The sequence below is a fragment of the Fistularia commersonii genome, chromosome 19, assembly GCF_037954325.1.
Source record: "Fistularia commersonii isolate RoL2024-O1a breed Wild chromosome 19, RoL_Fcom_v1.0, whole genome shotgun sequence".
In the NCBI taxonomy this organism is placed as follows: Eukaryota; Metazoa; Chordata; class Actinopteri; order Syngnathiformes; family Fistulariidae; genus Fistularia; species Fistularia commersonii.
Genome location: NC_141302.1, coordinates 11,638,331 through 11,664,959, shown reverse-complemented (window position 1 = coordinate 11,664,959; position 26,629 = coordinate 11,638,331). Strand labels below are relative to the sequence as shown.

At 45.3% G+C, this 26,629-nt stretch overlaps 2 protein-coding genes across 2 annotated transcripts in view; both read left to right on the top strand.

Annotated features, from left to right (window-relative positions):
- The window catches only part of dnah2 (dynein, axonemal, heavy chain 2), a 60,026-nt gene extending 51,176 nt beyond the window's left edge, over positions 1-8,850 (top strand). Inside the window, exons 83-87 of the mRNA XM_086166193.1 lie at positions 135-249; positions 5,023-5,199; positions 7,564-7,638; positions 7,991-8,141; positions 8,374-8,850. Of these exons, the coding sequence (XP_086022319.1) occupies positions 135-249; positions 5,023-5,199; positions 7,564-7,638; positions 7,991-8,141; positions 8,374-8,528 (673 nt within the window). The 3' untranslated portion in view covers positions 8,529-8,850. The remainder of the gene's footprint in view (positions 1-134; positions 250-5,022; positions 5,200-7,563; positions 7,639-7,990; positions 8,142-8,373) is intronic.
- A 6,272-nt stretch (positions 8,851-15,122) lies between these two features.
- The window catches only part of kdm6ba (lysine (K)-specific demethylase 6B, a), a 102,200-nt gene continuing 90,693 nt past the window's right edge, over positions 15,123-26,629 (top strand). The window contains exons 1-2 of the mRNA XM_086165353.1: positions 15,123-15,254; positions 15,479-15,519. The gene's annotated coding sequence lies outside the window, so the exon portion shown is untranslated. The remainder of the gene's footprint in view (positions 15,255-15,478; positions 15,520-26,629) is intronic.

Here is a 26,629-nt window from a genome sequence, read left to right as displayed (position 1 = left end):
ACTACATTAAGAAATTATTTGTGTGTGTGTGTGTGTGTGTGTGTGTGTGTGTGTGTGTGTGTGTGTGTGTGTGTGTGTGTGTGTGTGTGTGTGTGTGTGTGTGTGTGTGTGTGGTGTGGGGGGGGTCTTGCCAGGTCATCCTTGGTGGAACTAGAGAAAGGAATAAAAGGCTTAGTGGTGATGTCGTCCAGCTTGGAGGAAACCTTCAACTCCATCTACGATGCCCGGGTGCCACCGCTCTGGGAGAAGGTACCACACACACACAAACACACACACACACAAACACACAAATCAATAGCAATACCAATTCACAGCTTTTTATATAACTCTTTTCACACTTATCCTCAAGTGCACTTTCAAGAAGGTCCTGTGAGGCGTTCTGAAGTGGACGCGCCGCTGAGACGTTAGTCAACTAAACCAACAAAGCGCTCCTTATTTCCCCCGAAAGTGACTCACGCTGCTTCAGTTCAATCGTCCGCTCCCTCCCAGAGGATGACTTCCCCGCTGAGAACTGATCTGCACGCACAAAAAACAACTGAGGCAGAGGGAAAAAAAAGAAAAAATACACATATTTTTGAGTGTTTCCTCTCATACTTCGAGCCAAAATGAATGTTAAAACAACAGTCGCTTCTTTAAAATACATTATAACATGTGAATTAAAAATATACACTGGGTAACTGCACATTTCAAAGAAAACACAATATTAGTCCACAATAGAAAGCTGAATTCATCCCAGCCAAAATTAGAAACAATTTACAAGCGCTCACGTCTATTTTATTTATAGATGCCTTTGTTTTAGTAAGTTTTGAAGTGGATATTTGCAGTACCTGAAGGTAGCAGTGCACCTGCAGAAGGTGCAAAATATACACAACATACAAACAAAAAACTGAAATAACAGCAAACTGAATGATGTGCGAAATGTATAAAAGTCATACAGGTTGAATATATAAATCATTACAGTGTTGACTGAAGTCAGTGATCAGTAGTGTTTCTGGTGAAACTCAAATTAGTGGATCAATTCATGCGAATCATATGATTCAATAGTGTTTCCAGTGTGTCCGCCAACTCAAGTTATTGAGCTGGTTCACATTAACCATCTAATTGGGTATTATTATCGAAATCTTCTCATCGTGGATACCGGACTTGAATTTCTTCACTTTAAGACATTTCATCCCTCATCCGAGAGGGTTCTTCAGTTCTAATGAGCTGTGGGGAGTTTCCAAATATAACTGCTAGGGTTTTGGGCAGGTCTAGGTTATTGTGGCTTGTTATGTAAATCTAAGAGTTGATAGGCAGAAACTAGGTCTAGGGTTGTTATTCTAATGGGGGTATCGTTCGTTGGGTCAAAAGAGCAACATTTTTGGAATTACCTGGATTGGAATGTGAAAGGGTAAAGATAAACAAAGAGTGAACCTGTAGAATCACATGCTCATGTGAAAGTTACCTGGGGCTGGTTCTGGTGGTGAATCATTCCTGATCGTCTGGAGGGTACAGATGGGCCTGGTGCGTGTGTGGGAATCCTTCTTGGTATTGATCCAAGTACGGCATTAAACAGTTATGAAAGGTTGTGTCTGAGGCCACCTTCTCTGTTCAGCGATGTTGTTTCTGTTTTGACAAAGATAACTTCTTTGACTCCTCTCTTGAACTACCTGTCTTCTCTAACCCGAATATGGACATCGCAGTCTTCAAATGAATGGCCCTTGTCCTTCAGGTGGAGGTGGACCAGGGAGTCCTGTCGTGAAGTGATGGCTCTCCTGTGTTGGGCCATCGGTTTGTGCAGAGGTTGTTTAGTCTCTCCAATGTAGACGTCATCACAATCCTGCAAGTGACAGCATACAACACATTCTCATATATTATGCCTGGGTTTTCTGTCCTTGGGGTGTACCAGTGTTTGCCTCAGGGTATTGTGAGGTTTGAAGTGTACTGATATTTGGCTTTTCTTGAAAACTCCTCTGAGTTTCTCCAAAACACCAGCATATGGTATGATGATATTCTGTCATTTGTTGTTGTCTTACTCCTCTTCTTTGTTCCTGCATCTGGTGGTTTCTAATTTGGTAAAGACCCATTAGGGTAGCCACAGAATCTCAGCGCTTACCTGATGTGTTGTACCTCGATCTCGCTGCCTTCAGCAGTTGATGGGACGTTCTTGGCCCGGTGGTGTAGAATTCTGATTACCCCAAGCACCGGTCTTAGTGTGTTTGTTTCCTGTAAATCTTGACGTCTAGGCTTTTGTCCTGTTGGTTGTGAACGCAACAGTCCAAGAAGGGGAGTTAATCAGCAGTGACGTCCTCCCTTGTGATTTTGATGTGGCCGTTGATCATGCTTAATTGAGTGGTGAACGCTTCTACCCTTTGTGTGGCGGCGTGGCACAGGAGGTAGAGCAATCTTTGGAACCAAACATTCCTGGTTAAATTTCCTGTTCCTCCTAGTGTGTCAAAGTGTTGTTTTGCAAGACACTGAACCGCTAACTGCTCCCCTGGTGCTAATGGATGGCAGCCAACTGCTCATGGTTCATCCATGATGGGTTAAATGCAACAAACAAATTTCCTCACAAGGGATTAATAAAGTATCAATTATTATTCCTGACCCATCTGTTGTCTACATACCTGAACCAGTGGCTTGGCGGTGTTTCCCTAAACAAAGCCAGGGTCTTGCTCTCAACCTCCTCCATGCATAAGTTTGCCACTATGAGGGATACGGGCGAGCTCATTGCGTATCCATGTTTTAGCTGATAAAAAACGCACTTGAACTGGGAATAGGTGGTCTGTAGACAAAGGTCCAGTGGGGTGCAGATGTGATTCGTGGTGAGTTTCGTTCTGTTTATTAAGCTGTTGTCCCTAACAAGGCGTTCCCTCACTGCTGTCATCGCATCTGATGTGGGGGCATACATGTGAACATTGTACAACTCCATGATTTCATACAAGTTGAGTTCACATCCAACTAGGCAGTAGCCTGGAGCTCAAAATCAGGGTCTGGATAACATCAGGCATCATTGACGTGCCGATTGAAACGTTCTCATGTTTATCCTGGAACATTTTATTGACCGTGAGACTTCGAATCTGACTTGGATTCATTCCCGCCGCCTCTGGGTCAGTCATACAGCTGTGGGGCCATCTCTACGCTCACTCACTGCTCTGTTATTAAAGGTGTATTTACCCATCACTCTGCCTGACTGCACAGACACACACGTATTGTTCTCCTCTGTCCAACCCCAGACACACACACACACACACACACACACAAAAGGGTGATGGGGCCTTGGCAGCATTCCAGCTCTAATTCCGTCCAAGAGCTCCATTCTTGCTTCATAATCAGCGAACCCCTCTTTACAGTGCAGAGAGAACACAGGGCGCTGTCAGCCCGGGTCAAGGGGCTAGAAAAGATTCTGGCTACAAGTGTGTGTGTGTATGCGTTTGTGCGCGTGTGTGTGTGTGTGATGTATGAGTCAGTGGAATGTGTGTGGCTACCATACAGAGGTCACTGAGGGTACTTCTTGTGTATGCTGAGGTGTCTGAGTACGTCCTCATTAGCAGATATGTACAAAATTGTGTATGCAGATGTGTGCGTGTTTTTGTGTGTTTGTGCTTTTAATCAAGCGGACCATAATTTTGGGCAAAGCAACTATCTGACAAACTAGTGCTGTGAGCAATGTGCATCCTGACAGGTTGCCTCTGTATATAGATAAAACTACTGGCTGTGCAACATGTTTATGCCTGTGTGTGTGTGTGTGTGTGTGTGTGTGTGTGTGTGTGCATGTGGGTAAATGCGCTCATGCATCCATTTCCTTTTAAAGAAATACAGGACAGTTTTCAAGCCCGCTGCCTCCAGCTGAGCTCCTCTATTTTGCCGACCACTTGTGAAATACAAACCCACAGCCCCCGCCTCCCCCCTCCGCTCCATCTGCATCTCTCCCTTCCCTTTCCCGTAGTTCCCTCCATCCTGTCCTCTTCTGTCTCCATGTCTTCAGTCTCATCTGGTCCAAGCAGCAACAATACCCCCCCCCCAAATAGAGTGCATGTCCTGCTTATTTAACCCTCCATCCCTGCCCTCAACCCCCCTCCTTGGCATAGCAGCCTGTCATTACGTTCTGAGCTCACAAGCTCATGGCTTTAATTTCAACCTCCTTGCTTCTCTTCCACCCAGACATTTTCAGACTGTGTTTCTCCGCCTAGGCACAGACAATTAAACGAAAAGAAAAAGAAAGAAAACTCTGCCTCACCTCACGTGTGGTGTATTTGTTGTAAGAATGTAGAAGGAAATAGGGCCGTTGAGCTTTGAAGACTCCAGGTTCCAGGCAAATACCATACTATTTTTGTATGTGTGTATATATATATATTAGTGACGGAAATGACGACAAGCCCTTTTACCAAAATAACCTCATAATTTCTCATTCAGGTGTTAAATGTTGATACAAGATTTAACTAAATATTGTCATACAATTCTGGCTATTTCTTGTGGATCATAGGATGGATGGATGGATGGATGGATGGATGGATGGATGGATGGATGGATGGATGGATGGATAGATGGATAGATGGATAGATGGATGGATAGATAGATAGATAGATAGATAGATAGATAGATAGATAGATAGATAGATAGATAGATAGATAGATAGATAGATAGATAGATAGATAGATAGATAGATAGATAGATAGATAGATAGATAGATAGATAGATGGATGGATGGATGGATGGAACACTTGTTGTAAAAGCGAAATGTGAATTGCTTAAAGGAAACTACATTAAAAAAAGGAAGCTAAAAACTAAAAGTCTTCATTGCAAAAAGGAAAGATGATGGCTAACTTTGTTCAGCTTCCTCTCCAGAGTACACAGTCTCCAGCCTGAGGCCAATGATGGAGCCAGCTTTTTTAATGATGCTATAATAATCCTATGATATGTCTCACCACACGAATGTCCCCGGGGCTGTGTTATCAACCATTGCATTGATGCGTGTGTTTAAGAATCTATGTTGTTTTTTAATAAAGGCCTCCTGTCCCACCCTCCCTCTGCGACCCACAGGCGTACCCTTCCCTGAAGCCTCTAGCGTCCTGGACCAGGGATCTGAGCCAGCGAGTTGAACAGTTTGCAACCTGGGCGGAGACCACCCAGCCCCCTACCTTGTTCTGGCTCGCCGCTTTCACCTTCCCCAACGGCTTCCTCACGGCCGTATTGCAGTCATCTGCCCGCCAACACAATGTAAGCGTCCTCAGGACAGAAAAGCCATGATGCCGTTAGAGTTTTTTAAATAATTTTAATTTAGTCTTGCGCACTCGTCCCCTTTCACCATTCATACTTTATCAAACTTAATAATGTGTGTGTGTGCGCGCACGCATCATTGCTGGTAGAATACTATAGTTTTTTCAAAAAACCTCAGCTAACAATAGGTGTTGTCGGTTTAAGTAAATATTTGACGGTGGTGACACACACAGAGACACACACACACGTGCGCAGATCACCACCAGTATGTTTCCCCCTGTTACTTCTCTCACCCGACTCAGCTTTTCATCCTTTAATACACTTAAGCTAATCTTGAGCTAAAGCGAACCCAAATCTTAGCAACAGCTGACCATAACCAGACAGTAGGAGTGTAACTAAAGATTGTGTTTTTGTGTTTGTACTGTGTGTGTGTGTGTGTGTTTGTAGGGGATTGAGGAATGTGTCTACATGTTTTTGCGAGGGCAAAAATTGTATTTTCCATTCTAAATTCCATCTATCCATCCATCTTCTCCCGCTTCTCCGGAGTTGGGTCACGGGGGCAGCAGTCTGAGCAGTGAGACCCAGACCTCCTTCTCCCCCGGCCACAAGGTCCAGCTCCTCTGGGGGGACCACAAGGCATTCCCAGGCCAGCCTGGAGACATAGTCTCTCCAGCGTGTCCGAGGTCTTCCCCGCAGTCTCCTCTCTGATGGACATGCCCAGAATACCTCCTCCGTGAGGCATCCAGGAGGCATCCTGATCAGATGCCCGAGCCACCTCACCTGGCTCCTCTCTATGTGGAGGACCAGCAACTCTACGCTGAGCTCCTCTTGGATGACCGATCTTCTCACCCTATCTCTAAGGGAGAGTCCAGCCACCCTGCTGAGGAAAGTCATTTCGGCTATTTGTATCCGCGACCTCGTGCTTTCTGTCACTACCCATAGCTCATGACCATACGTGAGGGTGGGAACATAGATCAACCGGTAAATTGAGAGGTTTGCCTTTTGGCTCAGCTCCCTCTTTGCCACAACAGACCGGTACAGAGTCCGCATTGCTGCAGACGCCACACTGATCTGCCTGTTGATCTCCCGCTCCATCCTTCCCTTGCTCGTGAACAAGACCCCGAGATACTTGAACTCCTCCACCTGGGGGAGGACCTCTTCCCCGACCCGGAGTGGGCATTCCACCCGTTTCTGACCCATGGTCTCAGATTTGGAGGTGCTGATCCTCATCCCGGCTGATCCTCATCCCGCACTCAGCAGCGAACCATTCCAGGGAGAGCTGGATATCATGGCCCGATGAAGCCAACAGAGCCACAACGTCTGCAAAAAGCAGAGACCTGCAGCCACCAAGCCACTTCCCCTTGGTCTTGTAAGTATTCCTGCCACCGATCTACAACATCTTGAGTTGAGGTCAGCAGTACCTGTTACCACTGTACACAGTGTTGACGGAGCACTGCTTCCCCTCCTGAGCCGCCAGATGGTGGACCAATCTCCTCAACGCTCACAGGAAGTCGTTCTCCATGGTCTCACCTGAACTCCTCCCATGCCCATGAGTTTTTGCCACCCAAGCCGCATTTCACTTGGCCTGCCATACCTGTCGGCTGCCTCCGGAGTCCTCAGGACAGAAAAGCCCGATTGGACTCCCTCTTCACCTTGATGGCATCCCTCACCACTCACTGGTGGAAACTCCAGAATAAAAACAGAGTCCAGCCCTTCTTGAGAGGCCTGGTTCCAAACCTCACGCTGTACATCAAGGTGAGTCCAACTATATCTAGTTGGAACCACCTTGGGCTCCTTCCCTGCCAGAGAGGTGACATTCCATGTTCCAGGAACCAGCTTCTGCAGCCGAGCATAGGACCCCCAAGGACCTCGATCCGGCAACCAACCGGCTCACACTGCACCCAACCCCCCTGGCCCTTCCTGTGGGTGGTGAGCCCAGGGGGACCCATGTCGTTCCTTCGGGCTGTGCCCGGCCGAGCCCCATGGGTAAAGATCCGGCCACTAGGCGCTCGCCGCCGAGCCCGTGTCCGTGCAAGGGAAATCTAGAGCCAACGGTTTTCTTCTTCATGGGAGGTCTTCTGAGCCACACTTTGTCTGGTTCCTCACCTCAGACCTGTTTGCCTTGGGTGACCCTTCCAGGGGCATAAAGCCCCAGACAACATAGCTCCCGGGATCACTGGGACACACAAACCCCTCCACCACGGTAAGGTGGCAGCTTATTCTAAATTAAGGTGCAGTCAGCACCGCTGATAAAGGAACGTATATACGACCCCCTTTAAAAATCTCAAATCATCTCCAAAGTTGATTTAGGAGCAATGGCATGTAATGTTTAATGTGGTTGTAAACTGTTTCTTTTTTTGGCAGATATCTGTGGATACGCTGTCCTGGGAGTTTATAGTCACTGCAGTGGAGGACAGCGAGCTCCTCTACCCACCCAAGGTGACCCCCAACACAAACCCGCCATATTTTTTGAAGCTTGGCCCCGATCGCCATTTTTCACTTTACCTCATTTCACTCTGGGAAAAAAAATTGATTTTCCCTTAAATTGGCTCCCTCTTGTTCTCCGGGGCTGCTTTTATGATTTCAATGTGGAGGCGCAGTCTTTGCTCTGCCGCCCTTTAGGACTCCCCCACACCCCCGAGGCCCTACCTGCTTCTTTTTGCTTCTTCCGTCTTGCAGCCCTCTGAATGTTTCCTCCTCTCCCGAGCCCTTCTCTCTCTTCGCCATGTCACCGTCTGCATGTCAGTCATCATTCAAAGCGGTTTGTTTTATTACCCCGCCACTCCTCCAGGATGGGGTTTACATCCGCGGCCTGTACCTGGAGGGGGCCGGCTGGAGCAAGAAGAACTCATGTCTGGTGGAAGCCAAGCCTATGCAGATGGTGTGTCCCGTCCCCACCATCCACTTCAAGCCTGTGGAAAACCGCAAGAAGATGGCAAAAAGTGAGCAGAATTCCTCAGCGCACACGCCCCCACCCACAGACTTTTCCACCTCCCATCCCCTCAAGCCTTTAGCCCCTGCTTTTCTTTTTTTTTTAAAGTGATTCATCATTGTTCCTCGCCATCTGTTCGCTTGTGGTCTGTGATGTCAGGCCCTAATGTTTCACCGTCTGATCTTCCTGTCTCTTGTCTCCGCCGCATTTGTGTGTGTGTGTGTGTGTGTGTGTGTGTGCAGGCATGTACCTGTGCCCGTGTTACTACTTCCCCGTGCGTTCGGGCGGAGCTGGACGAGCGTCTTTTGTGGTCGGGGTGGAACTCAAATCTGGAACCATCACAGCAGACCACTGGATCAAGAGAGGGACCGCTCTCCTCCTCAGCTTGGACAATTAATACCCAATCAGGCACGCACACGTACACAACAAATCTTGGACTATCATCGAAATCTGTAATTATTATTTTAGTGTTTTTTTTTTTTTTTTTTTATCAAACATCCATTCAGTTTCAAACATGCCTTCAAACACGTTGCATGATGTCACCTCTATTCATGACCTTCCAGATTTAAAGGTGTGACGGGCATCTCACTCCCGGGGTGAGACAATAAACCACCTGGTCTCCTTCTTTTACAGCGACTGTCTCCTCTCTCAGTCTGCCGTCTATTCTCTTGGGGCTTTCATTTTTCTCGTTTTTTTTTTTTCTCCTTTCCTTTTGCAGGTGGGGTTCAAATAGCTTTCTGAGCCTCCTAGCGGCTGCAGTAAGAAGTGCAGACAGGGAAATGGGTTTATGTAATCGATAATTCAACGAGATATTGCTCTTCCAGGTCGTATTTAGCATGACATGGGTCCAAAAATAAACAATAATAAGATAGAAATATCAGTTTAATTAGATAAGAAATTATCTCACCAGTTCACCAAGTAATTTCATTCATTATCTGTCCAGCTTATCTTACAGAGTCACAGGGAGCCAAATACTAAATTAAATACTAATTTAAATACTATGAAATACTAATAAATCACATTGAAATCAAGAAAATATTAAAAGAAATAATCTAATCCATCTGTCTCTCTCTCTCACTCTTTTGTCTATCTCCCTATCAATCTGTCAATTCCATTATTACAAAACCATTTCATGAATGCTTAATGAAGGCTTTAACACTCTTTTAACACATTTGGCTGACAGTACTGATGTGTCTAATGTGTAATGAATATAAGCTGATTTATCCAGATCATATTATTAACTGGGTGGAGCAGTAGTTAGCGCTTCCACCAAGAAGGTCCCTGATTGAATTACAACAGAGGCCCTTTCTGTGTGGAGTCTCCTAACAGTCCAAACAAATACAAGAGATTCATTTCGAGATCCTAAATTGTCCAGAAGTGTGAATGAGAGACGGAATGGTTGAATGACTAAAGGACACGTGAGAGAGCGTGAATGGTTGTATTTCTTTATATGACGTGCGAGAGAAAGGGTGATCGCTTGTATGTCACTACACGACTAATGAATGAGTGAATGGTTTTATGTCTCTATATTTGGCCCCATGGTCGACTAGCCTCTTGCCCAGTGACAGCTGGGATGGGTTCCAACACCTCTGTGACCCTGAGCGCAGGATAAACTGTAGAGATTATGAATAAATGAATGTTTTTCAACTTACACATATTGTAGAATACAGCCTGCAGGAAAATAAAAACCCAGCTCCAATAGTAACTGAATATCTGTTGTCACAAATGTTTGTCAGCAATTATATTTCTGTTTCCCGGATTTGTCCTTTTCTCTCAAACAGCAGGAAACACACACACACACACACACACACACACAAAAACACTGCAGTCAATCAAGGTGGGCGAGGTAAATTCTTTTTTGATGCTAATTCACATTTCCTCAAAGCTAAAAAAAAAAAAAACAACTGGGGGGGTGAAGGAGAAATGAACCTATTCAAACAAATGAATTTTAATGAAGCCTTCTGTAGACATTTGGAATCCATCGGCGTCGCCAGACAGAAAAGGCTCCGGACCTCCCCGCAGCCACCGCCATCGCTGAGGACACAACCCAAACTCCTGAAAAGGGGGGAGGTGGACAAGAGAGGGACCCTGGAGAAAGTGAGCCGCCAGGAAGAATGGTCCAGTAATGAGAGAGGGGAGGTGGGGGGTGGGAGTGGAAGGCAGGGGAGGGGTAAAAGTTTTATTCAGGCTTAAGGATTGTTCTCCTGAAAGACCAAACACACACTTCCTCATGGTTTAAGAGCCTCTTTATTAGACCCAGGTCTCCTATGTGTGTGTGTGTTTGTGTGTGCAGACACTGGTGGTCCTCCGGCTGGGTGGGAAATGCATAATTCAAATTCAAATGGGCTCCTTCTCACGCCCGCTCCCGACATAAACGTCGATGCTGCCGGAAGTTGTTTTCGTGTCGTGCGCGCTTCGGCCAGGACAGGATTCCTCCGCCGCCCATTTGTGTTTGTGTATTTACAACGAACATTTCCTATCAGGAGCCTGAAGGTCACAGATCTTTGGAGCCTGTGCCAGATATTGGCAAATTAAATCCAGAATTCTGATCGATCCGATATTCTCTGTGTACCAAGTCCCAGCACTGTCTTTGAATTATATTTTTGATGTATTGAATCTTTAAATAAAAAAAAATTCTGCCATCCGAATAGCAATTGCGATGGGATGTTGGACGTGACGTGTCCAATCGGGCAAAGATTTCATTTCATGTTGGAAAATGTTTCCTGTTTTAAGCCGATGTCGGGGATTCCCTTGAGTCACCTTCAAAAATGCAGTAGCAACTTTTAAGTCCTCCCTTTAAAGAAGGCTGTGAATTCACATTCAGTTTGCAGCGACAATATTTTGGGGTGGCGGGGCCGGAGCCCAAGGCAGCTGTCAATGGATGAGGGTTCAATCCTGGACCGATGGCCAGTTGATGGCCAGAAATAGAGACGTACAACTATTCACCTTCTCATTCATATGGAAGTGCAATTCAGGGTCTCTAGTGAACCTCCTGCATGTTTTTGGACTGAGGGAGGAAACCAGAGAACCCTGGAGAAGCTTCTTGCTATGAGAATATATTCAACAATGGGTAAATACAAACACGCAATGCGGCCGCAACAATGCTAAATCACATTTTGTTAAGAAATGACTTGAAACTTCCTCTTCCATCGCTGTCATCTAAAATCATTTTAAAAGGATGATTGAGCAATATCACACGGATTTGGAAAAATCATTTTTTTATTTGAGAAGTGGCCCCTAATATGGACTCTTTGGCCTCTTTACTTTTCGGGGTCGCGACCCAAGTCCCCCCCCCCCCCCCCCCCCCCAGTGTGGGTGGGCGTCCAGTCATACTGTCGCGGCCTTCACTGGATGCTGTATGAATGAAAGTGAAGCATCCTGCAGTTTCCTGGCCAGAGCAATGTTTTTTTTTTTTTTGTTTTTGGGCCCCTTTCCTCCTCCTCCTCCTCCTCCTCACGGGGGCTCCTTCATCCACATTCTCTCGCCTCGGTTTCCAGTTTCTCGGGAAATGACAGGCCTCTCGACCGGGAGAACTTGAGGTTCCTCAAGTGTGGCTCTTGGTGCTTTTCTGCGACACCCCCTCCTCCAGGAACTGGGAAGCCTTGCGAGTTCTTAAGAGGGTGGAGAAACCTGGGGTCTCAACTGAACTGCAGACAAGTTTTACAGTATGTTTGCCAGAGACTAGAGAGGCGGGGCACTTAATGTCCAAGTCTCTTTCACCGAAAATAAACCTGCATGAGGGAAGAGAGAAAGGAGAGGAAGGGTGGGAGGGAAGGAGGGAGGGAAAGAGGGAGGGAGGAGGAGGAAAGGAACCAGCCCTTCAACGGGGACAGGAGGGAAAGAGTCTCCGTTTCAATGGAATAAAAACTGCGCAATTTCTTTAAGGGCCGCGGCGGATCCCTGGGATTCACTATCACTTGTCTGTTTTTTTTAAGGGGTGGGGGGCATCCATTGCAACCCCCTCCCTCCTCTTCCTTCTCCCAGCACACACTACCGCTGCCTAGAAGCATTTTTTTTTCCACACAGATGGTCTTCAGAGGGAGAGAGAGAGAGAGAGAAAAAGCTGTGCAATCATTCGCAACCGTGATATGACTGTGCAGAGATGCGGAGCAGGGGAGTGGATGGGTGGGAGGGTGTGTGTGTGTGTGTGTGTGTTTGCGTGTTGAGGAGGAGGAGGGGGGGCGTCATGCCTTGCCCGTGGGCCAGCGTTCACGTTCTGTCCGCCCGGGCTCCGGTGTGCGTGTCGACGTCTGCGCCCGTGGATGATGTTCGACAGGGATCCCGCGTGTTTGCGTGTGCGTGTGTGTTTTTGGAGGGGAGATGGATTTTAAGAGACTGCGTCATCCATGGCCGGGAACAGAAGATGGACCGCTTTGCAGATTTTTTTTTTCACCCCCCTTCAATCCCCTCTTCCCACCCTCCACTCCCCGGATTCATAAAGGCTGAGAGCCGCCTCGTCTCCACGGGAGATCCGTGGGCTTGCAGATCGCGGGTAAGTTGGAAAAAAAAAACGAATGGGTCCACCGGACCCACGCGGAACGTCAGCCCACTCCCTCCTCGGAGCTGCGAGCTAGACTCCATTGAAAACCAGCACGACTGGCCGGACCTCCCCTTCTCTCCCCCCCACCCGTGCAAAATCCCAATCGCAAAATGCCAGCGATAACAAAAGCCACGTCGCGGCGTTACTTTTCCGGCACCGGCGTTGCTTTACCGCGCGTCGATCTGCGTGTACGCGGCCGGCCGCGTCGTTCGGCGTGGTCGGTGTCGCCCACCACCGCCGTGTCCGCGGGATCCGCACACGCCAACTTTCCACGGCTGCGAGCGGGTAACTTTGGCTTGGCGTGTCGGTGCGCACCGGGCCGGAGTTAGTCTCGCCGCGGTCGTGGGTGATGTCATTTCTTTCTGTTTGTCTTTTACAGTAAGAACGGGGTAGTTTACGGGAAGGCGGCTCCCTAGTGGGTGATGTCGCAATCCGGCCGCGTTCAACGTTTAAAAATGCGGGAGGGGGGGTGGGGGGGATTTGCGTGATGCGGCGCGGGCCGTGATTTGCGGCTCATTCAAGGTTCGGGTGGCGGATCGCGGGGAGAAACGCGCGGTTGCCGAGGAAAGAGGAAGGAGTGTCGCATTTTCTTTCTGAAATGTCATGTGGTCAAGTTGTGGCGGGTTCTCCACTATTTCCAGGAGGAGCGTTTGAATTTTCTTCCGTGCTTTTTTTTTCCCTCCCTTTCTCCACCCCTCTCTCAGTAGCACTTCCGGTATTTGGCCACGTGGGGGCGCTCCAACACAGAAAACACGACAGGAACCGTTTTTCCCTTCGATCACAAGCTCTCCATCCCACCCAGGAGACTAATTTCTCCTTAAAACACCTTTTCTTTGAATAAAAATCGGAATTGGACGCACGCTTGGACTGAGAGCAGATCGAACGCTCAGCTTTCAAAACATAACAGAATTGTGATAATTGTCATTTTGATGTTGTCCAGGCTTCATTTTGAAGCCCCGAACCGGACGTTTTGTTTTCAATTTGATTATTCTCACTACATGGGTAAACAAAAAACATGCTCCAATGCAACTAACTCAAAAAGACTCACGTATAAGCATGAAATTCATTCATTTGTTTATTATCTATACTGCTTATCCCGCATTCAAGGGCACGAGAAGGCTGTAGTATTTTTCTCCAGATGTCAATCACAGGGTCACATATAGAGACATAAAACCATTTACCCTTTTATTCACATGTCATACAAAGACACACAACCACTCTATCTTTTAAACAAGACAACCAATCATTTAACCCTCTCATTCACATATCTGGGCAATTTAGGATCTCCAAACCCATGCAAACAAGGGAAGAACTCCCTTGTTTGAATCGACCCTCTAGCAGCGAGGTGGAATTGATCGCCACCGTGCTCCCACGTCATGCAGCGTGTAATTATATTTGACAGAATGAAATGAAAATCAAGATTAAAGTAGACAACAACAATTGGCTTATAGGAATCTCCATGTCGGCAAGAATCCTGCCTGAAAACTCATCCAGGAATGACTTCAGATGTTTTAATAACTTTCCCAAAAACAATAGAACATTCCTAGAACTGTCACAATAAACAGCATGAAATCATTTGGAATATTTAATATGATTCAGCCGTGTCTTGTTTTATTGTTGGAGAAGTCACTATCGCCTTGACCTTTGCCCTCCTCAATGACTGCAGTGTCACAATTCATCCGTTTCATCTTCTTTGAAACGCTCTCGTGCTGTATCCATGGTAACTGTGCTGACAGACCCAACGCTTCCCTGTCGAGTCGCATGCCTGAAAACAAAATCCGTTTATTTTTTCTGGTGCTATGTCAGTAAAATGACTGCACTTTGAGAATCATTTTGTTGTTTAAAGTTATTTTTCTTAGAACATCACTATTGCATTAGCGCCTTGTGACGGCTATTTTTATTATCTACATAAAAACATGTTGCGGAAATTAAATCAAATCTCCTATAATTTCGGAATTATCTTTTCAATGGGGAAACGATCTAAAGATTTGTCAGGAATTACGGAAACTTTCCAAAAAATTGTGGTGTTTTTGAGCATTTTAATCAATTTAAATTATTCCTAAAATGTGTGATTGAATGCTGCCTTCAGGAGTCCCACACTCACATAGAACTGATAACGTAATTTATTATTTTGGTAAAGCTTTGCGACGGTGAGGGTTCCCAAATTTTCCTGATGGGGATCAACAAAGTGGCATCTAATGATGTATTTAAAGTGCGGAGCTTGGTTGTGTCCGCTAGATGGGGACATGTTCGCATTTCGCTTCATGCTCCCCAACGGCCACTGATAGAGTTCTAATTCTGTCATTAGATTTAATTATCTAATGATCCCTGATTTTAAATCAAATTTTCTTATTAAAAATCATGTTACATCTGGACGCCCCGCGGCTGTAAACTCAACTCCCCCCTTCCACCTTCCCCGGCGTTTAACACGAATCTTATTCTGATTTCCAGAGAGCCCGAGGGACATGGCCGAGCGTCACCAAGCGTCTTTTCGAGAGCCTCCGGCTCCAGACTGAAGCCACGAATGAGATGACTGAGGACGTCTCGAGGATCCGGCCTGCCGGCGGCAACACAGGAAGAAATGTAAGGGGGACATTTGCTTCCAGATTAATAAGGAAATTAGAAAAAAAAAAAAAAAAGCGGAGTAAAGGCCCTTCAGGTCTAACGAGAACTGACAGTTGGCGTATTTAGCTGTGGCGGCCAGGTTCTCCATTTTCCCGCTGCAGATGAGCAAGAATGACAGCAGGCTAATTGGACTGATCCCCGTCAGGCCTGTTGTTTACATGTTGTGGTGTTTTTGTTCGCAGGGGAACCACCTGCACCCGTCCGCAAGACCTCACCTGCTCAGGTAAGACTTTACACATTTCACCCAGACTTTGACCCGCGGTGACATCTCGGCGCGACTGTCGCTTCTGCTCTGCCTCCAAAGGAAATGTTGTTTTTCTTTATAAACCCCCTTGTTTTGTTTGTGGATGTCTGAGTGGGTGTCGATCAGGAGTAGCCGTTACACACCCTGCTAGGGCCAGGAGGTCTACATCCATCAAACATCATCATCTCAACTGTAATTTCAGTTTATTTATCCATTCATTCATGATCTATACTGCTTTTCCTGGTGATTGGTGGGTTGGTGGGCAGGAGTTGGACTTATTCCAGCTGTTATCGAAAGAGTTGGGGTCACCAAGGACCAGTTGCCAGTGGATCACAGGGCCACATCTAAAGACATAAATCCTTCTCTCCCGTTCACACATCATATACAAACATACCACCATTCACTCTGGCATTCACTTTATATAGAGACATACAAAAATTCACTCTCTCTCTGGCCAATTTAGGGTACCAATGATCCTTCTCCATGTTTTTTGACCGTTGGAGGACACCCAAACAGACATCATTGAGACTCCACACAGAAAGCCCCCTCGTCAGAATCAAACCTTGGAACTTCTTGCCATGAGGCAGGAGCGCTAACTTTTTCAAAATCAGTTTATTTCTTTATTTTTTTCAGTATCCAAAGTGTCACTGACTGTTGATCTTTATGAAATGAATGAGGCCGGGGGTTCTGGAAGAATGTGATGAACCTAACACAGAAATGTCACAGAGTACTTATTGTAATAAGTTAAAAATGTTAAATTGAATTGGTCAGATCTTCAGATCAGCAATGCTGATTCAAATCAACATTTTGTGTGTGTATATACTGGAATTTCCGGACTATTGAGTCGCACCACCTAAAAAATAACAAAATAAATAATGTTTACATATATGGGCCGCACTTGTCTATAAGCCGCAGGTGACCATGTTGTAACATGAGATATTTACACAAAATTTCAATTTAATTTAAGTTTTTTTTTTAAACTTTAAATTAAATATATACCGGTAATATCCACAAGTACGTGCTGGATATGCATTTTTCTGAACAGTGCCTGTAACACGGCTGATGAAAAAGATTAATAGTATTGTGACGAGGCTAAATGTTTTCAAAGCATAATGCTGGTTAGCCCCAATAAATCCTTACATTAGCTGCATCATTGATTAATCCACATATACATATATATATATGTATATACACATATTTTTCTATATATATATATATATGTGTGTGTGTTTGTGTGTACATATCTACACACATATTTATCTATACATATCTATACGCAAATATATACATATATATGGATATAATCGTAAAGTCCTGTATTGCTTTATCAGCCTTGTATTTTTAGCTCAAAAGTTTCGGTTCTTATACAAAGTGTAACATTTACATGTTACACTTTGTAGGTATTCATTTCTCTCCGCGTGCGCGCGCACACACACACACACACACACACACACACATACACACAGACACAAACGTAACGTAACACTAAGCTCTGTTTCATTTTCACACACATACAGCTTCTGGCACACATCTCAAACACCCCTTATCCTTCTTACTCACAACTTCGGTGTCCCTGTTGAGGGACACACAAATACACATACGCACACAGGCACGCACACATACACACACACACACACACACACACACACACACACACACTCCCTCCCTCCAATGCCAGCGTCTCCTAGGACCCTGCCAAGTCCCACACACCTGGGCTTTTCCATCACTTAGCTTGCTCGCTTTTATTACATACATTTACAGCTGGCCATCAATCAGGTCCATTACACACATAAATACACACTCACGCGCGTGCGCACACACACACACACACACACACACACACACACATAGCCCTGCTTAGAGCCAAGTCAACGCCATCCATTATGTTTGTAGATGGACACGCACACATACAAACGCAAGCGCACAAAGCACGGTCTGGCTGTGAAAAGATTTTACTGGACCTGGAAAGGGGGTGGGCTGCTGTAAAGAGAATAATTTACACTTATGTGAACATACCAATAGCTTTGTATATATGAGAGAGCGTCGGGGATAAGGCTAACATTTACAGATCTCTGCAAAGCCCTGTACTTCCCACCCATCTTCCCCAATTGTTCTGTCAGCCATTCATTGTCCCTGCACTGCTAATAAAACGCTTTTGGTTAAAATTGATAAACGGGCAATAAAAGCAAAGCTGATTCCCGACAGTCTAGACGAGCTTTTAGTGGCGCAGCGGCTGTTGTTGTATTTGATGAATAAATAATGAAGTATAAGTATTATGATCAGCAGGGGGGTCACCAGACCAGGGGGTTCAGCCAGACTGAAATATGTATCAGATGGTTTTATCTCACGTGCAAAACTGGATTGTGACGTTTTGATTTCGCAAGAAAAGTGAAGCATCCGCTTTGGTTCGTGTTTTTCTTGCGTGAAACTGACGTGAACCCTCTCTTGTGATAGCACTTCATCGGCTATGATTACATTTCTTCACCTGTAAATAATACTGGAATACTGAATATATCCCTGGAAGAAGGTCCCTGGTTTGATTGTGACGGGGGTGGGGGGATTCTTTGTGGAGTCGCCATGTTCTCCTCATGTCTGTGTAGGTTTCCTTCGGGTTTTCCGGTTTCCTCCAACTGTCCAAAAACATGCCAGGGGTTCATTGGGGACCCTACTTCGCCCAGATGTCTGTCACTATCTGTGATCAACTGGCTACCTGCCCAGGTTGAACCCTGCCTTGCACCCAATGACAGCTGTGATAGGCTCCGAACCCTTCCTGCCACCCTGACTGCAGGATAACGGTATAGATAATGAATGAATGAATGAATGAGGTATGAGATAGAGATGAGTGGCTTAACTTTGACAGAGAAATAAGAATCATACGTCAAACCTATAATACGAACACCCTCTCATCCAAATGTGTCAACAACTTGACCAGTGGAGAATTTTCCCTTAGTGTCGCATACTGACCCATTAGACACCCCATCTTGTCATTTTTCGATGAATCATGGACGTCATGTCAACATCAACATCATCTCTATATTCATATCTATATCTATATCTATATCTATATCTATATTGAAACCTAACTAAAGTAAAAGCAGAGTTTGTATTTTTCAAATCTATCTGTTTGAAATGACAAATTCTGTTCATCTTCTGGTGGGACCGTGGAAAATAGATGCTCTTCCCGGTTCGTTGTGAAATGGCATGAAAGGGATTGTCCATTGTGGTGGTATGTGATGCAGGCATGGGAGTGAGAAAAATCTGTGAATGTGGATATGTTTTGATTATAAAATCAAAATCGTCTGTATTGGCATCCGTATAGAGTACAGTAGATCTGATTTGAATTTTCTTTCTGTGTGTGTGTGTGTGTGTGTGTATGTGTGTCTGTGTGTGTGTGTGTGTGTTGGAGGGGCATTCAGAGACCCTTTCACAGAGAAATACTCTGAGCTTTTGTAACACATTTAGTAATTCAGTGTGGTTTCCACCAGCTGAGCCGAAATCAAGGCAGCGGTGAGGGGGAAATGTCGCTTTACGTTACCCGGTGAATTTGAGGTTGCGCTCGCGGAGGGTTAAATAAAAAAAAAAAAAAAACCCCAGCTGATCGGCTGATATCAGTGTGAGACAGGCGGAATCTAACCCCGGTGGACACAACGGCTTGTGTGACCTTCCTCTCGGCTCCCGGGTGTCACAGTTCATCTCGTCTGATGTGGTCGCCGCTCGAAAGAAACACCTAACAAAGGCCGGCGGAGGAGGAAAGGAAATAAAGCATCAGATGAATATTTGTTGATCAGTTCAAAAACAGATTAGTACAAATCACATTTGCTCATGATGTGGTTTTTGTGACGAGTCTTGGACCAATGTATTCTCTCCAGTCTGTGGGATGTGGTCTGTGAGTTTGACATCTTCGCATAGCTAAACTCGAGCCTGGCTAGCGGTTTGTAAAACCCCTTGCGATATTTTGGATTAAGTAATTCCCGAAAGAAATACCCTCATAGCTTTAAATTTGTTTATAAGACTCGGTTTAATGTCAAAAGACACCGAGAGATAATGTTCCCTCTAATTTTTCATATGTCTGGGGGTACAGACAACCTCCCTGAGCACACTGAGGACCAGTATGCTACACACCAGTATCACACCTGGGATCATAGCTTCCACTTAGTCCATATTTTTCCATCAGAAAACTCACTTACTACTTTAGCTTCGCTGCATGTTTTGCAGAGCAGACCTTTCTCACTCAATAAAGAAAAAATCTCACCCAGTTTCACCGCTTGTTCTTCTATTTGCACATACTCCGACAGTTATTCCAACTTAAAAGAACCGCATTTCTTTTTTACTTTGGTTTGGTGAGTGGACGTATCACATTCACTGCCCGCTCATTTCGCCATGATAAGGGGTTAGCATGTTAGCATTAGCGTCACTTGTTATATTGCGTGTATGGGCAGAGCACGTGCGCAAGTACTGTCAATGCCGTGATTGGCTGCGTCACGTAATTGCATCGTATCGTATGATTGGCTGAACACCCGTCACTCACCCAGTTACAAAACAGTATGCGAGCAGTGCGCAATTGCGTAATTGCGCAGCAAGGGGGGAATATTGCTGAGAGAGTGGGTTAATCTCCGCATTTCATCTTTACTGAATAAACCAGCTTTTATATTCGAGTTGGCGGCACAGTGGCATAGTTGTTAGCACTTTTGCCTCACAGCAAGGCGGTTTCTGGTTCAATTCTGACATCCGACGGCTGGGTTTCCGACACCAGTCGTGTCAATGAGTGAGTAAATGGTTGTATGTCTCTATATGACGTCCGAATGAGGGAGTGAATGGTTGCCACTACATGGTATATGAATCGGTGAATGTTATATGTCTCTGAATGACGTGTGCATGCGGAATGGTTGTATGTCTCTATAGAGCGTGTGAATGACATATTGAATGGTTATGTGTTTATATGATGTGTGAAGGAGCAAGTGCATGGTTGTATGTTTCTATATGACATTTGCATGAGGGAGTGATTGATTGTAAGTATGTAATGTGTGAATGGGTGTATGTTGTATGTCCCTGTATGACGCATGTTTGACTTAGACCAGGAGTCATCAACCTTTACCACTCAAAAACCCATTTGGATTCGTTTTCCCCACAGTAAAGAAAACACCTGGAGCCGCACAATCCTTTTGAAATTTAGTAACAAGGCATGTAGTTTTTTTTTTTTTTGCCATTATTTAATGTACAAACATGCATTTTTTTAAATCACTGAACAACTACAGAGAAACAACTATGCATTTTTTTAAATCATTGAACAACTACAGAGAAAACGAAATTACATTTCTGCATGCAACAAAACATTTTGAACTCCATAAAAGATGTTGGGTTGAAGGTTACATTGAGCAAAGTACTCAATGTCTATTTGGGTCCTTCTTTTATTTATGAAAAAAAACCTGAACATAAATTATCCCCCGTTACCAAACCAAAAATGCCATCCTGTCTGTGTTGTCATCCTTTTACTGGCGCGTGCAATCAGTTATAGTGCCAAAAATATTTGAACACGGTTTATTTCGTTGTTACAAGATCGCCATAATCTTCACATTTAAAATTACATTTTAAAAATGACCAAACTAAAATAAAATACATTTAAATTAAATGCTCCTTAATTATTTTCGAAAGCCGCAGGGAGCCGCAGGCTGCCGACCCCTGACTTGTATGTCTCTATATGACCTGCGAATGACAAAGGTAATGGTTGCATGTCTCTATATGACATATGAAAGAGTGAATTGTCTATATTTGCGATTGACTGGCATCCAGTCCTCGCTGAAATACTTCTCTTGTTCAAAACAGCCAGGAGGGGCTCCAGCCCCCTGCAACCCTGAATGCAGGTATAGATAATGTATGAATGAATTATATTTTCATAAGTTTCCCAATTGCAGTATCTACCCCTGCACCTCTCCCTTGCATTTTTCCTGCCAATGAATGTTCCGACTCTCACCTTCAAAACATTTACTTTGTTTTGAAAAAATATGAAGAAAAGCAAACTTTTGAATCATAACTACGGTGACCATCTTCGAATAATCAAGAGTGCAAGGACACGAGGGAGGAGGCAGGGGGTGTGAGAGCTGACTCAGGGCGGCAGGAAGCAGTGGGTGTGGAGGAGGAGAACAGGAAAGAGAGGGAACGTGGGAGAGACCCCTCCTCCGCGTCATCCTCCCTTTTCATCATCAGCCGTGTCATCGAGGGAGGAGAGGTGGAGGTGGTTGGACCTGACATCATCCAGAGTCTTTTCAATACCTCAAGAAGCGCCGAGTCAGTGTGTGTGTGTGTCTGTGTGTGTCTGTGTGTGAGGGCGAGTTGAAACCAAACAAAACCGGAGAGACAACGAAAAGAAGAGCGGCTCTTCTTCCTCCCTGTTATGTAACTTTCCCTGCAGAAGAGGGCATCGGGTTTGTTGTGTGTGTGTGTGTGTGTGTGTGTGTGTGTGTGTGTGTGCGTGTGTGTGCGTGTGTGTGTTCTCATGTGAGCGCCCTTTGTAGGCTGTTTGTGTGTTGGCACGGGAAGATGCCCCAGCGTTCTACCGGCGTTCTCTCCTCCTTGGCATGTGTTCCCCTTGCTCTTGCAGGTCTTCTCCGGTGTGTTTTTGTTCTCCATCTTGACATGCAGGGTTCCCAGAGCTGTTTCACAAGGCGGGCAACTTCAGCAAAGAAGGGCTAGAATTTTATAATACAATATGTAATATTCATACCAGTAATGTCTGCAATGCTATGAGAAGTTCATCCGTTCATTCATTATCCATAGTTTTTCTGCACGCAGGGGTCAGGCAGCGTGGGAGGGGTGTCAAGCCAATCCCAGCTGTCATTTTGGAAAGAGGCAGGATTTAACCCCATGACCAGTCACCTGTCAATCACGGGGGCCTCAAGGAGAGATATCCAACCGTTCACCAAGGTCAGCTCAGAAGAAATAAGAGAACTCGCAGGGGAGGGAGGGGGTCACAGAAAGAACCCGGTCGCCCGAGAATCGAACCAGTAACCTTTCTGCTGCTCTCAGCTGTTTAACTCCTTTCTGTCTGTCTTTAAACTTAAGTTTTTGGTCGCTTTCTACTGATTTCTCCACGACTTGAATTGCAAAAGAGATGACACTAATCATATTATGTTTGGGGCTGGCAAACATGCAGGAGGTAACTAGTTAATGAGTATTTTCTGTAACTAGTTAATGAGTGAGTGAATGTTGTCTCGGTATGACATATGAATGGATGAATGCTTCTATGTCTATGACATGTGGATGAGCGAGTGATTGGTTCTGACTCCATATGATGTGTGAATGACTGAGATTGTATGTTTGTATGTGACCCTGTGATTGGCCGGCGACCGGTCCAGGGTGAATACCTGAGTGCAGGATGATTAGTATATATAATGTAAGAATGCTGATTATTTATTAGCCAGCAGATTACTGAGGCCAGCGAAGGTTGAAAAGAATGAGAGTGAAGTGTCACATGCCCTTCCTCCCCCTCATCACATGATCATGCACACAATCACTTGTTTAATGAATCGCTTCCATAAAAAGACCAAAAGCACGGCACCTGCAGGTCCGGGTGTTCTTCGCCATAGTCTCCCTCCTCTCCGTGTCGCAGGACATTAACGACAACCGCCCTACGAAGACCGAATACGGAAAACGTGGCCAAAATGCTTACATGGGCTTTGGGGAGATCACGGTTGCACCAGAAGAAAAAGTGTAAATCTCCTCCAATCCCAGCTTCCCCCCCTCTGACTCTCCCAAAACCAAATCCCTTTCTTGAACAAATCCTCTGCCGCCCCCACCCCACCACCAACACCCAACGCCCCCACCCCTTCAAAGTGGAGGAAAAAAAAATCTCTGCTGCACTAAGCCGTCTCACCCTCGGACCCTCCCTTCTTTCTCTCCAGCTCCTGTTCTGGCTTTCTGCCTCTCAGGTTTCACCCCCCCCTGCCTATACCCACCTCCCATCCCTCCACAGCCCCCAGTGGCCCCCCTTTGACCCCCCGTTACCCCCCCCCCCCCAACCCCTCTCCCTCCCCGGGGCAAACCCACAGCTCCCAGTCCTTTGTGCCGGCCTTCCCCTCCCTCCCTCCCCATCCTCCTCCTCCTCCACCGCCGCCACCTCCTCCCCAGCCTTTGTGTGTGAGAGGCCGGCGAGGGGAGAGCGAGGAGCACGAGGTGGTGGGGAGAGACGGGAGCTGGGAGACAGGGATCCTATAGAACTGACATGAAACCAGAGCTGCTGCAGGATCCTTTTTTTTTTTCTTTTTTCTTTTTTTTTCCTGCACATGCTCTGACTCGACAGGTGGATCTGAGATAACCCAGCCGAGGCATGTCCGAGTAAAATTGGACGATGAATAACAGTGTATGGGTAAACTTGGACATAACGACCATCGAGACCCATGCGGAAATCCGATTTGACTCCAGGGTATCGATCACGGCATTGCTGATCAGACACACAAGGAAGGCCGTTGTTTTTAATTACATTGTCAGTACCTGCTTTATTAAGGACAAATCAAATCAAACTAAAGGCCCATTCATGTTCATTATGTACGTAAACAGGTATGTCCATTTCATACATAATCAAATGTTGCTACATGCATACTTCCCACGTTGCCATGGCTGTTAAGCTATGCATCCACTAGTGGGCAGTGCAGAGATCGCCTCAAAGTTCCGAATTCTGTTGCAGACAATAGAGAAAGACACAAAAAGGCGTTGCGGTAGACATTGGTGATCTTTGTAGCCGTTAGATACTCAATGGCAGGAGGTCAGAGAATTTTTGTCCCTGATGATACCGATGCCATGCTGTCTTTTTGTCTGGTCGCACTTGAGTATACTGTGCAACACTGCTCCCTTCTAGTGGTACTGCTCTATTTGCTGTATTTAAGATAAGATAAGATAAACTTTATTGATCCCTAAAGGGGAAATTTCTTTGTCAAAGCAGCGTAACAGTTATAATGTCAAAAAAATAAAAAAAGTAAAATAAATATAAATAGAGACAGAAGACAGAAGATAGCAAGACATCCACGAATAAATAGACAGCAGCAACAACGATAACAGCTACAACATCAGGGATAATAATGGACAACATAAAGGAACAGTCAGGGTGAAAAATACACAACCAGAAGTGGAAGAACATAAGACTCCCTCTGCATGAGTTTTTAGCGTGAATGAGCCTTAAAAAGTAGTTCCTATGGTTTATTTACGCCTTTATTTAAATACTACTACTTTGGATGCCGAAGTGTACCAAGGCAAGATATTACCTCCTCCCCCTAACCAGTTGCTCCCGATGACCCGGTGAGCAGCTTGCATAGCAGCTCTGCTGCCGTCGGTTTGCAAGGTATGTGTGAATGGGTGTATGTAAAACACAGAGGAAATGAAAGCACTTTTCAAGTGGAGACTATTTACTTGTCAACATTGTTCGGCTTGATTTTCCAATGATCCAAAGTGCCGCTGTCCCATCATCTTTCACTTGTCTTTGATTTTGTAAGGATTTTCCCACAATATTCAACCAGCCCCTTTTTCTACTCTGCATTCTTTCTTCGTGGGCTGAACTCAATAGTGCTCAAGAATGTACCTGCAGCGTTTTTGAAACAGTAATGTAAAATCCAGAACTAAGTACGAAATAAGTTTTTATTTATGGTTGAAGTAGAACTTTTGCTTTGTGGTGTTAATTCACATCTCCAGTAAGTCTTTGTCAAAATTTTTGACATGCATAAAGTCCGTTTGGGAAAGAAACAGTATATATTATTCATTCATTCATTATCTATATTGTTTATTCTGCAGTTTAAGTCACAGGGTGGCAGAAGCCTATCCCAGGTGTCACAGGGCAAGAGGTGGGGTTTAGCGTCCGGGCAATTTAGGGTCGCCAATGAACCTTCTGCGTGTTTTTGGACTGGAACATGAAGACTCGACACAGAAAGACCTCGCTGTTGGAATCCAACCAGGGATCTACTTGCTGTGAGGCGGCGGCGCTAACTGCTGCGCCTGCGTCTTACTTGCTGGAAAATGAGTTGTGTCATTGTGACACAGGTCAACAAGTTCAGACTAAGGGCTTAAGGGTCAGACGTATGTGCGACTGCGCATGTAAGTGTTTGTGTGTGTGCTGGCCAAACACTGATGTTGTCAGTCACCTACTGACCTAGCTAAAGGCGCCATGAGATTAAAAGAACACTCATCTGTACAGACAGAAGGACGTTTAAGCAGGTAAAGGACTGAAACCTATTAGGAATGTTGCTGTGTGTCTGTGTGTGTGTGTGTGTGTGTGTGCCCTCGTGTGCGCAGACAGGCAAATAGGGCATCAAGAGTGAAACTGGTATTTTGGGGGAATGTGTTAATAATCCTGCCGCACTACATGTATGACAGATTTACCATCCACAAACCCTCCCAAAAAAAATAAAAAAACCAAAGACGGCTTACACCAAGCGACTCTGCCAGCCTGCACGACTATTTGCGAGCGTGCATGTCTGTATGTCTTCACACTCAGTAGGAGAGTATATTCCTGGAAAGCCAGCTGCCTCCTCTGTTATCACAGCTAACTCAATTAGTGCAACTTTAGCCATCGAGCACTGTGCTCTGAGAGCTATAAAACACACACTCACACACACACATAGAGTGTAGGACCCCTACTCTTGTTGTAATTGAATCAGCCAAAGCAAACTACATTGAATTTCCAACTAATTCGAGGTTGTAACCATTGCACTTACAGCCGGAGCCAATAGGACTAAATCAATAACATGCAGAGTGTGTATTTGTGTATCCCAGCCATTTAAAAGCCGCCTGAGATGTTTGCGAAACCAGATACACGTGTCACAAAACAGTAACACACACAGAGTGTCAAATGAGTCGACAGGCCACACTGCCTGTAAAAAAAAAAGAAGAAAGAAAACTAACGTTATATGATGACTTGTCAGAAGTTTTTTTATCTTCAAAGAGTCACTTAACATCTCATCCAGTGTATCATCATGGCGCCATATGTGTGTGTGTGTGTGTGTGTGTGTGTATTTATATCAATCATCTTTGAAGTCATAGAGAATAGCAAATGGTCTAAAAAGGTAGGCGTTTTTCATATTGCAAAGTAATGTGCCACAAATCGGCT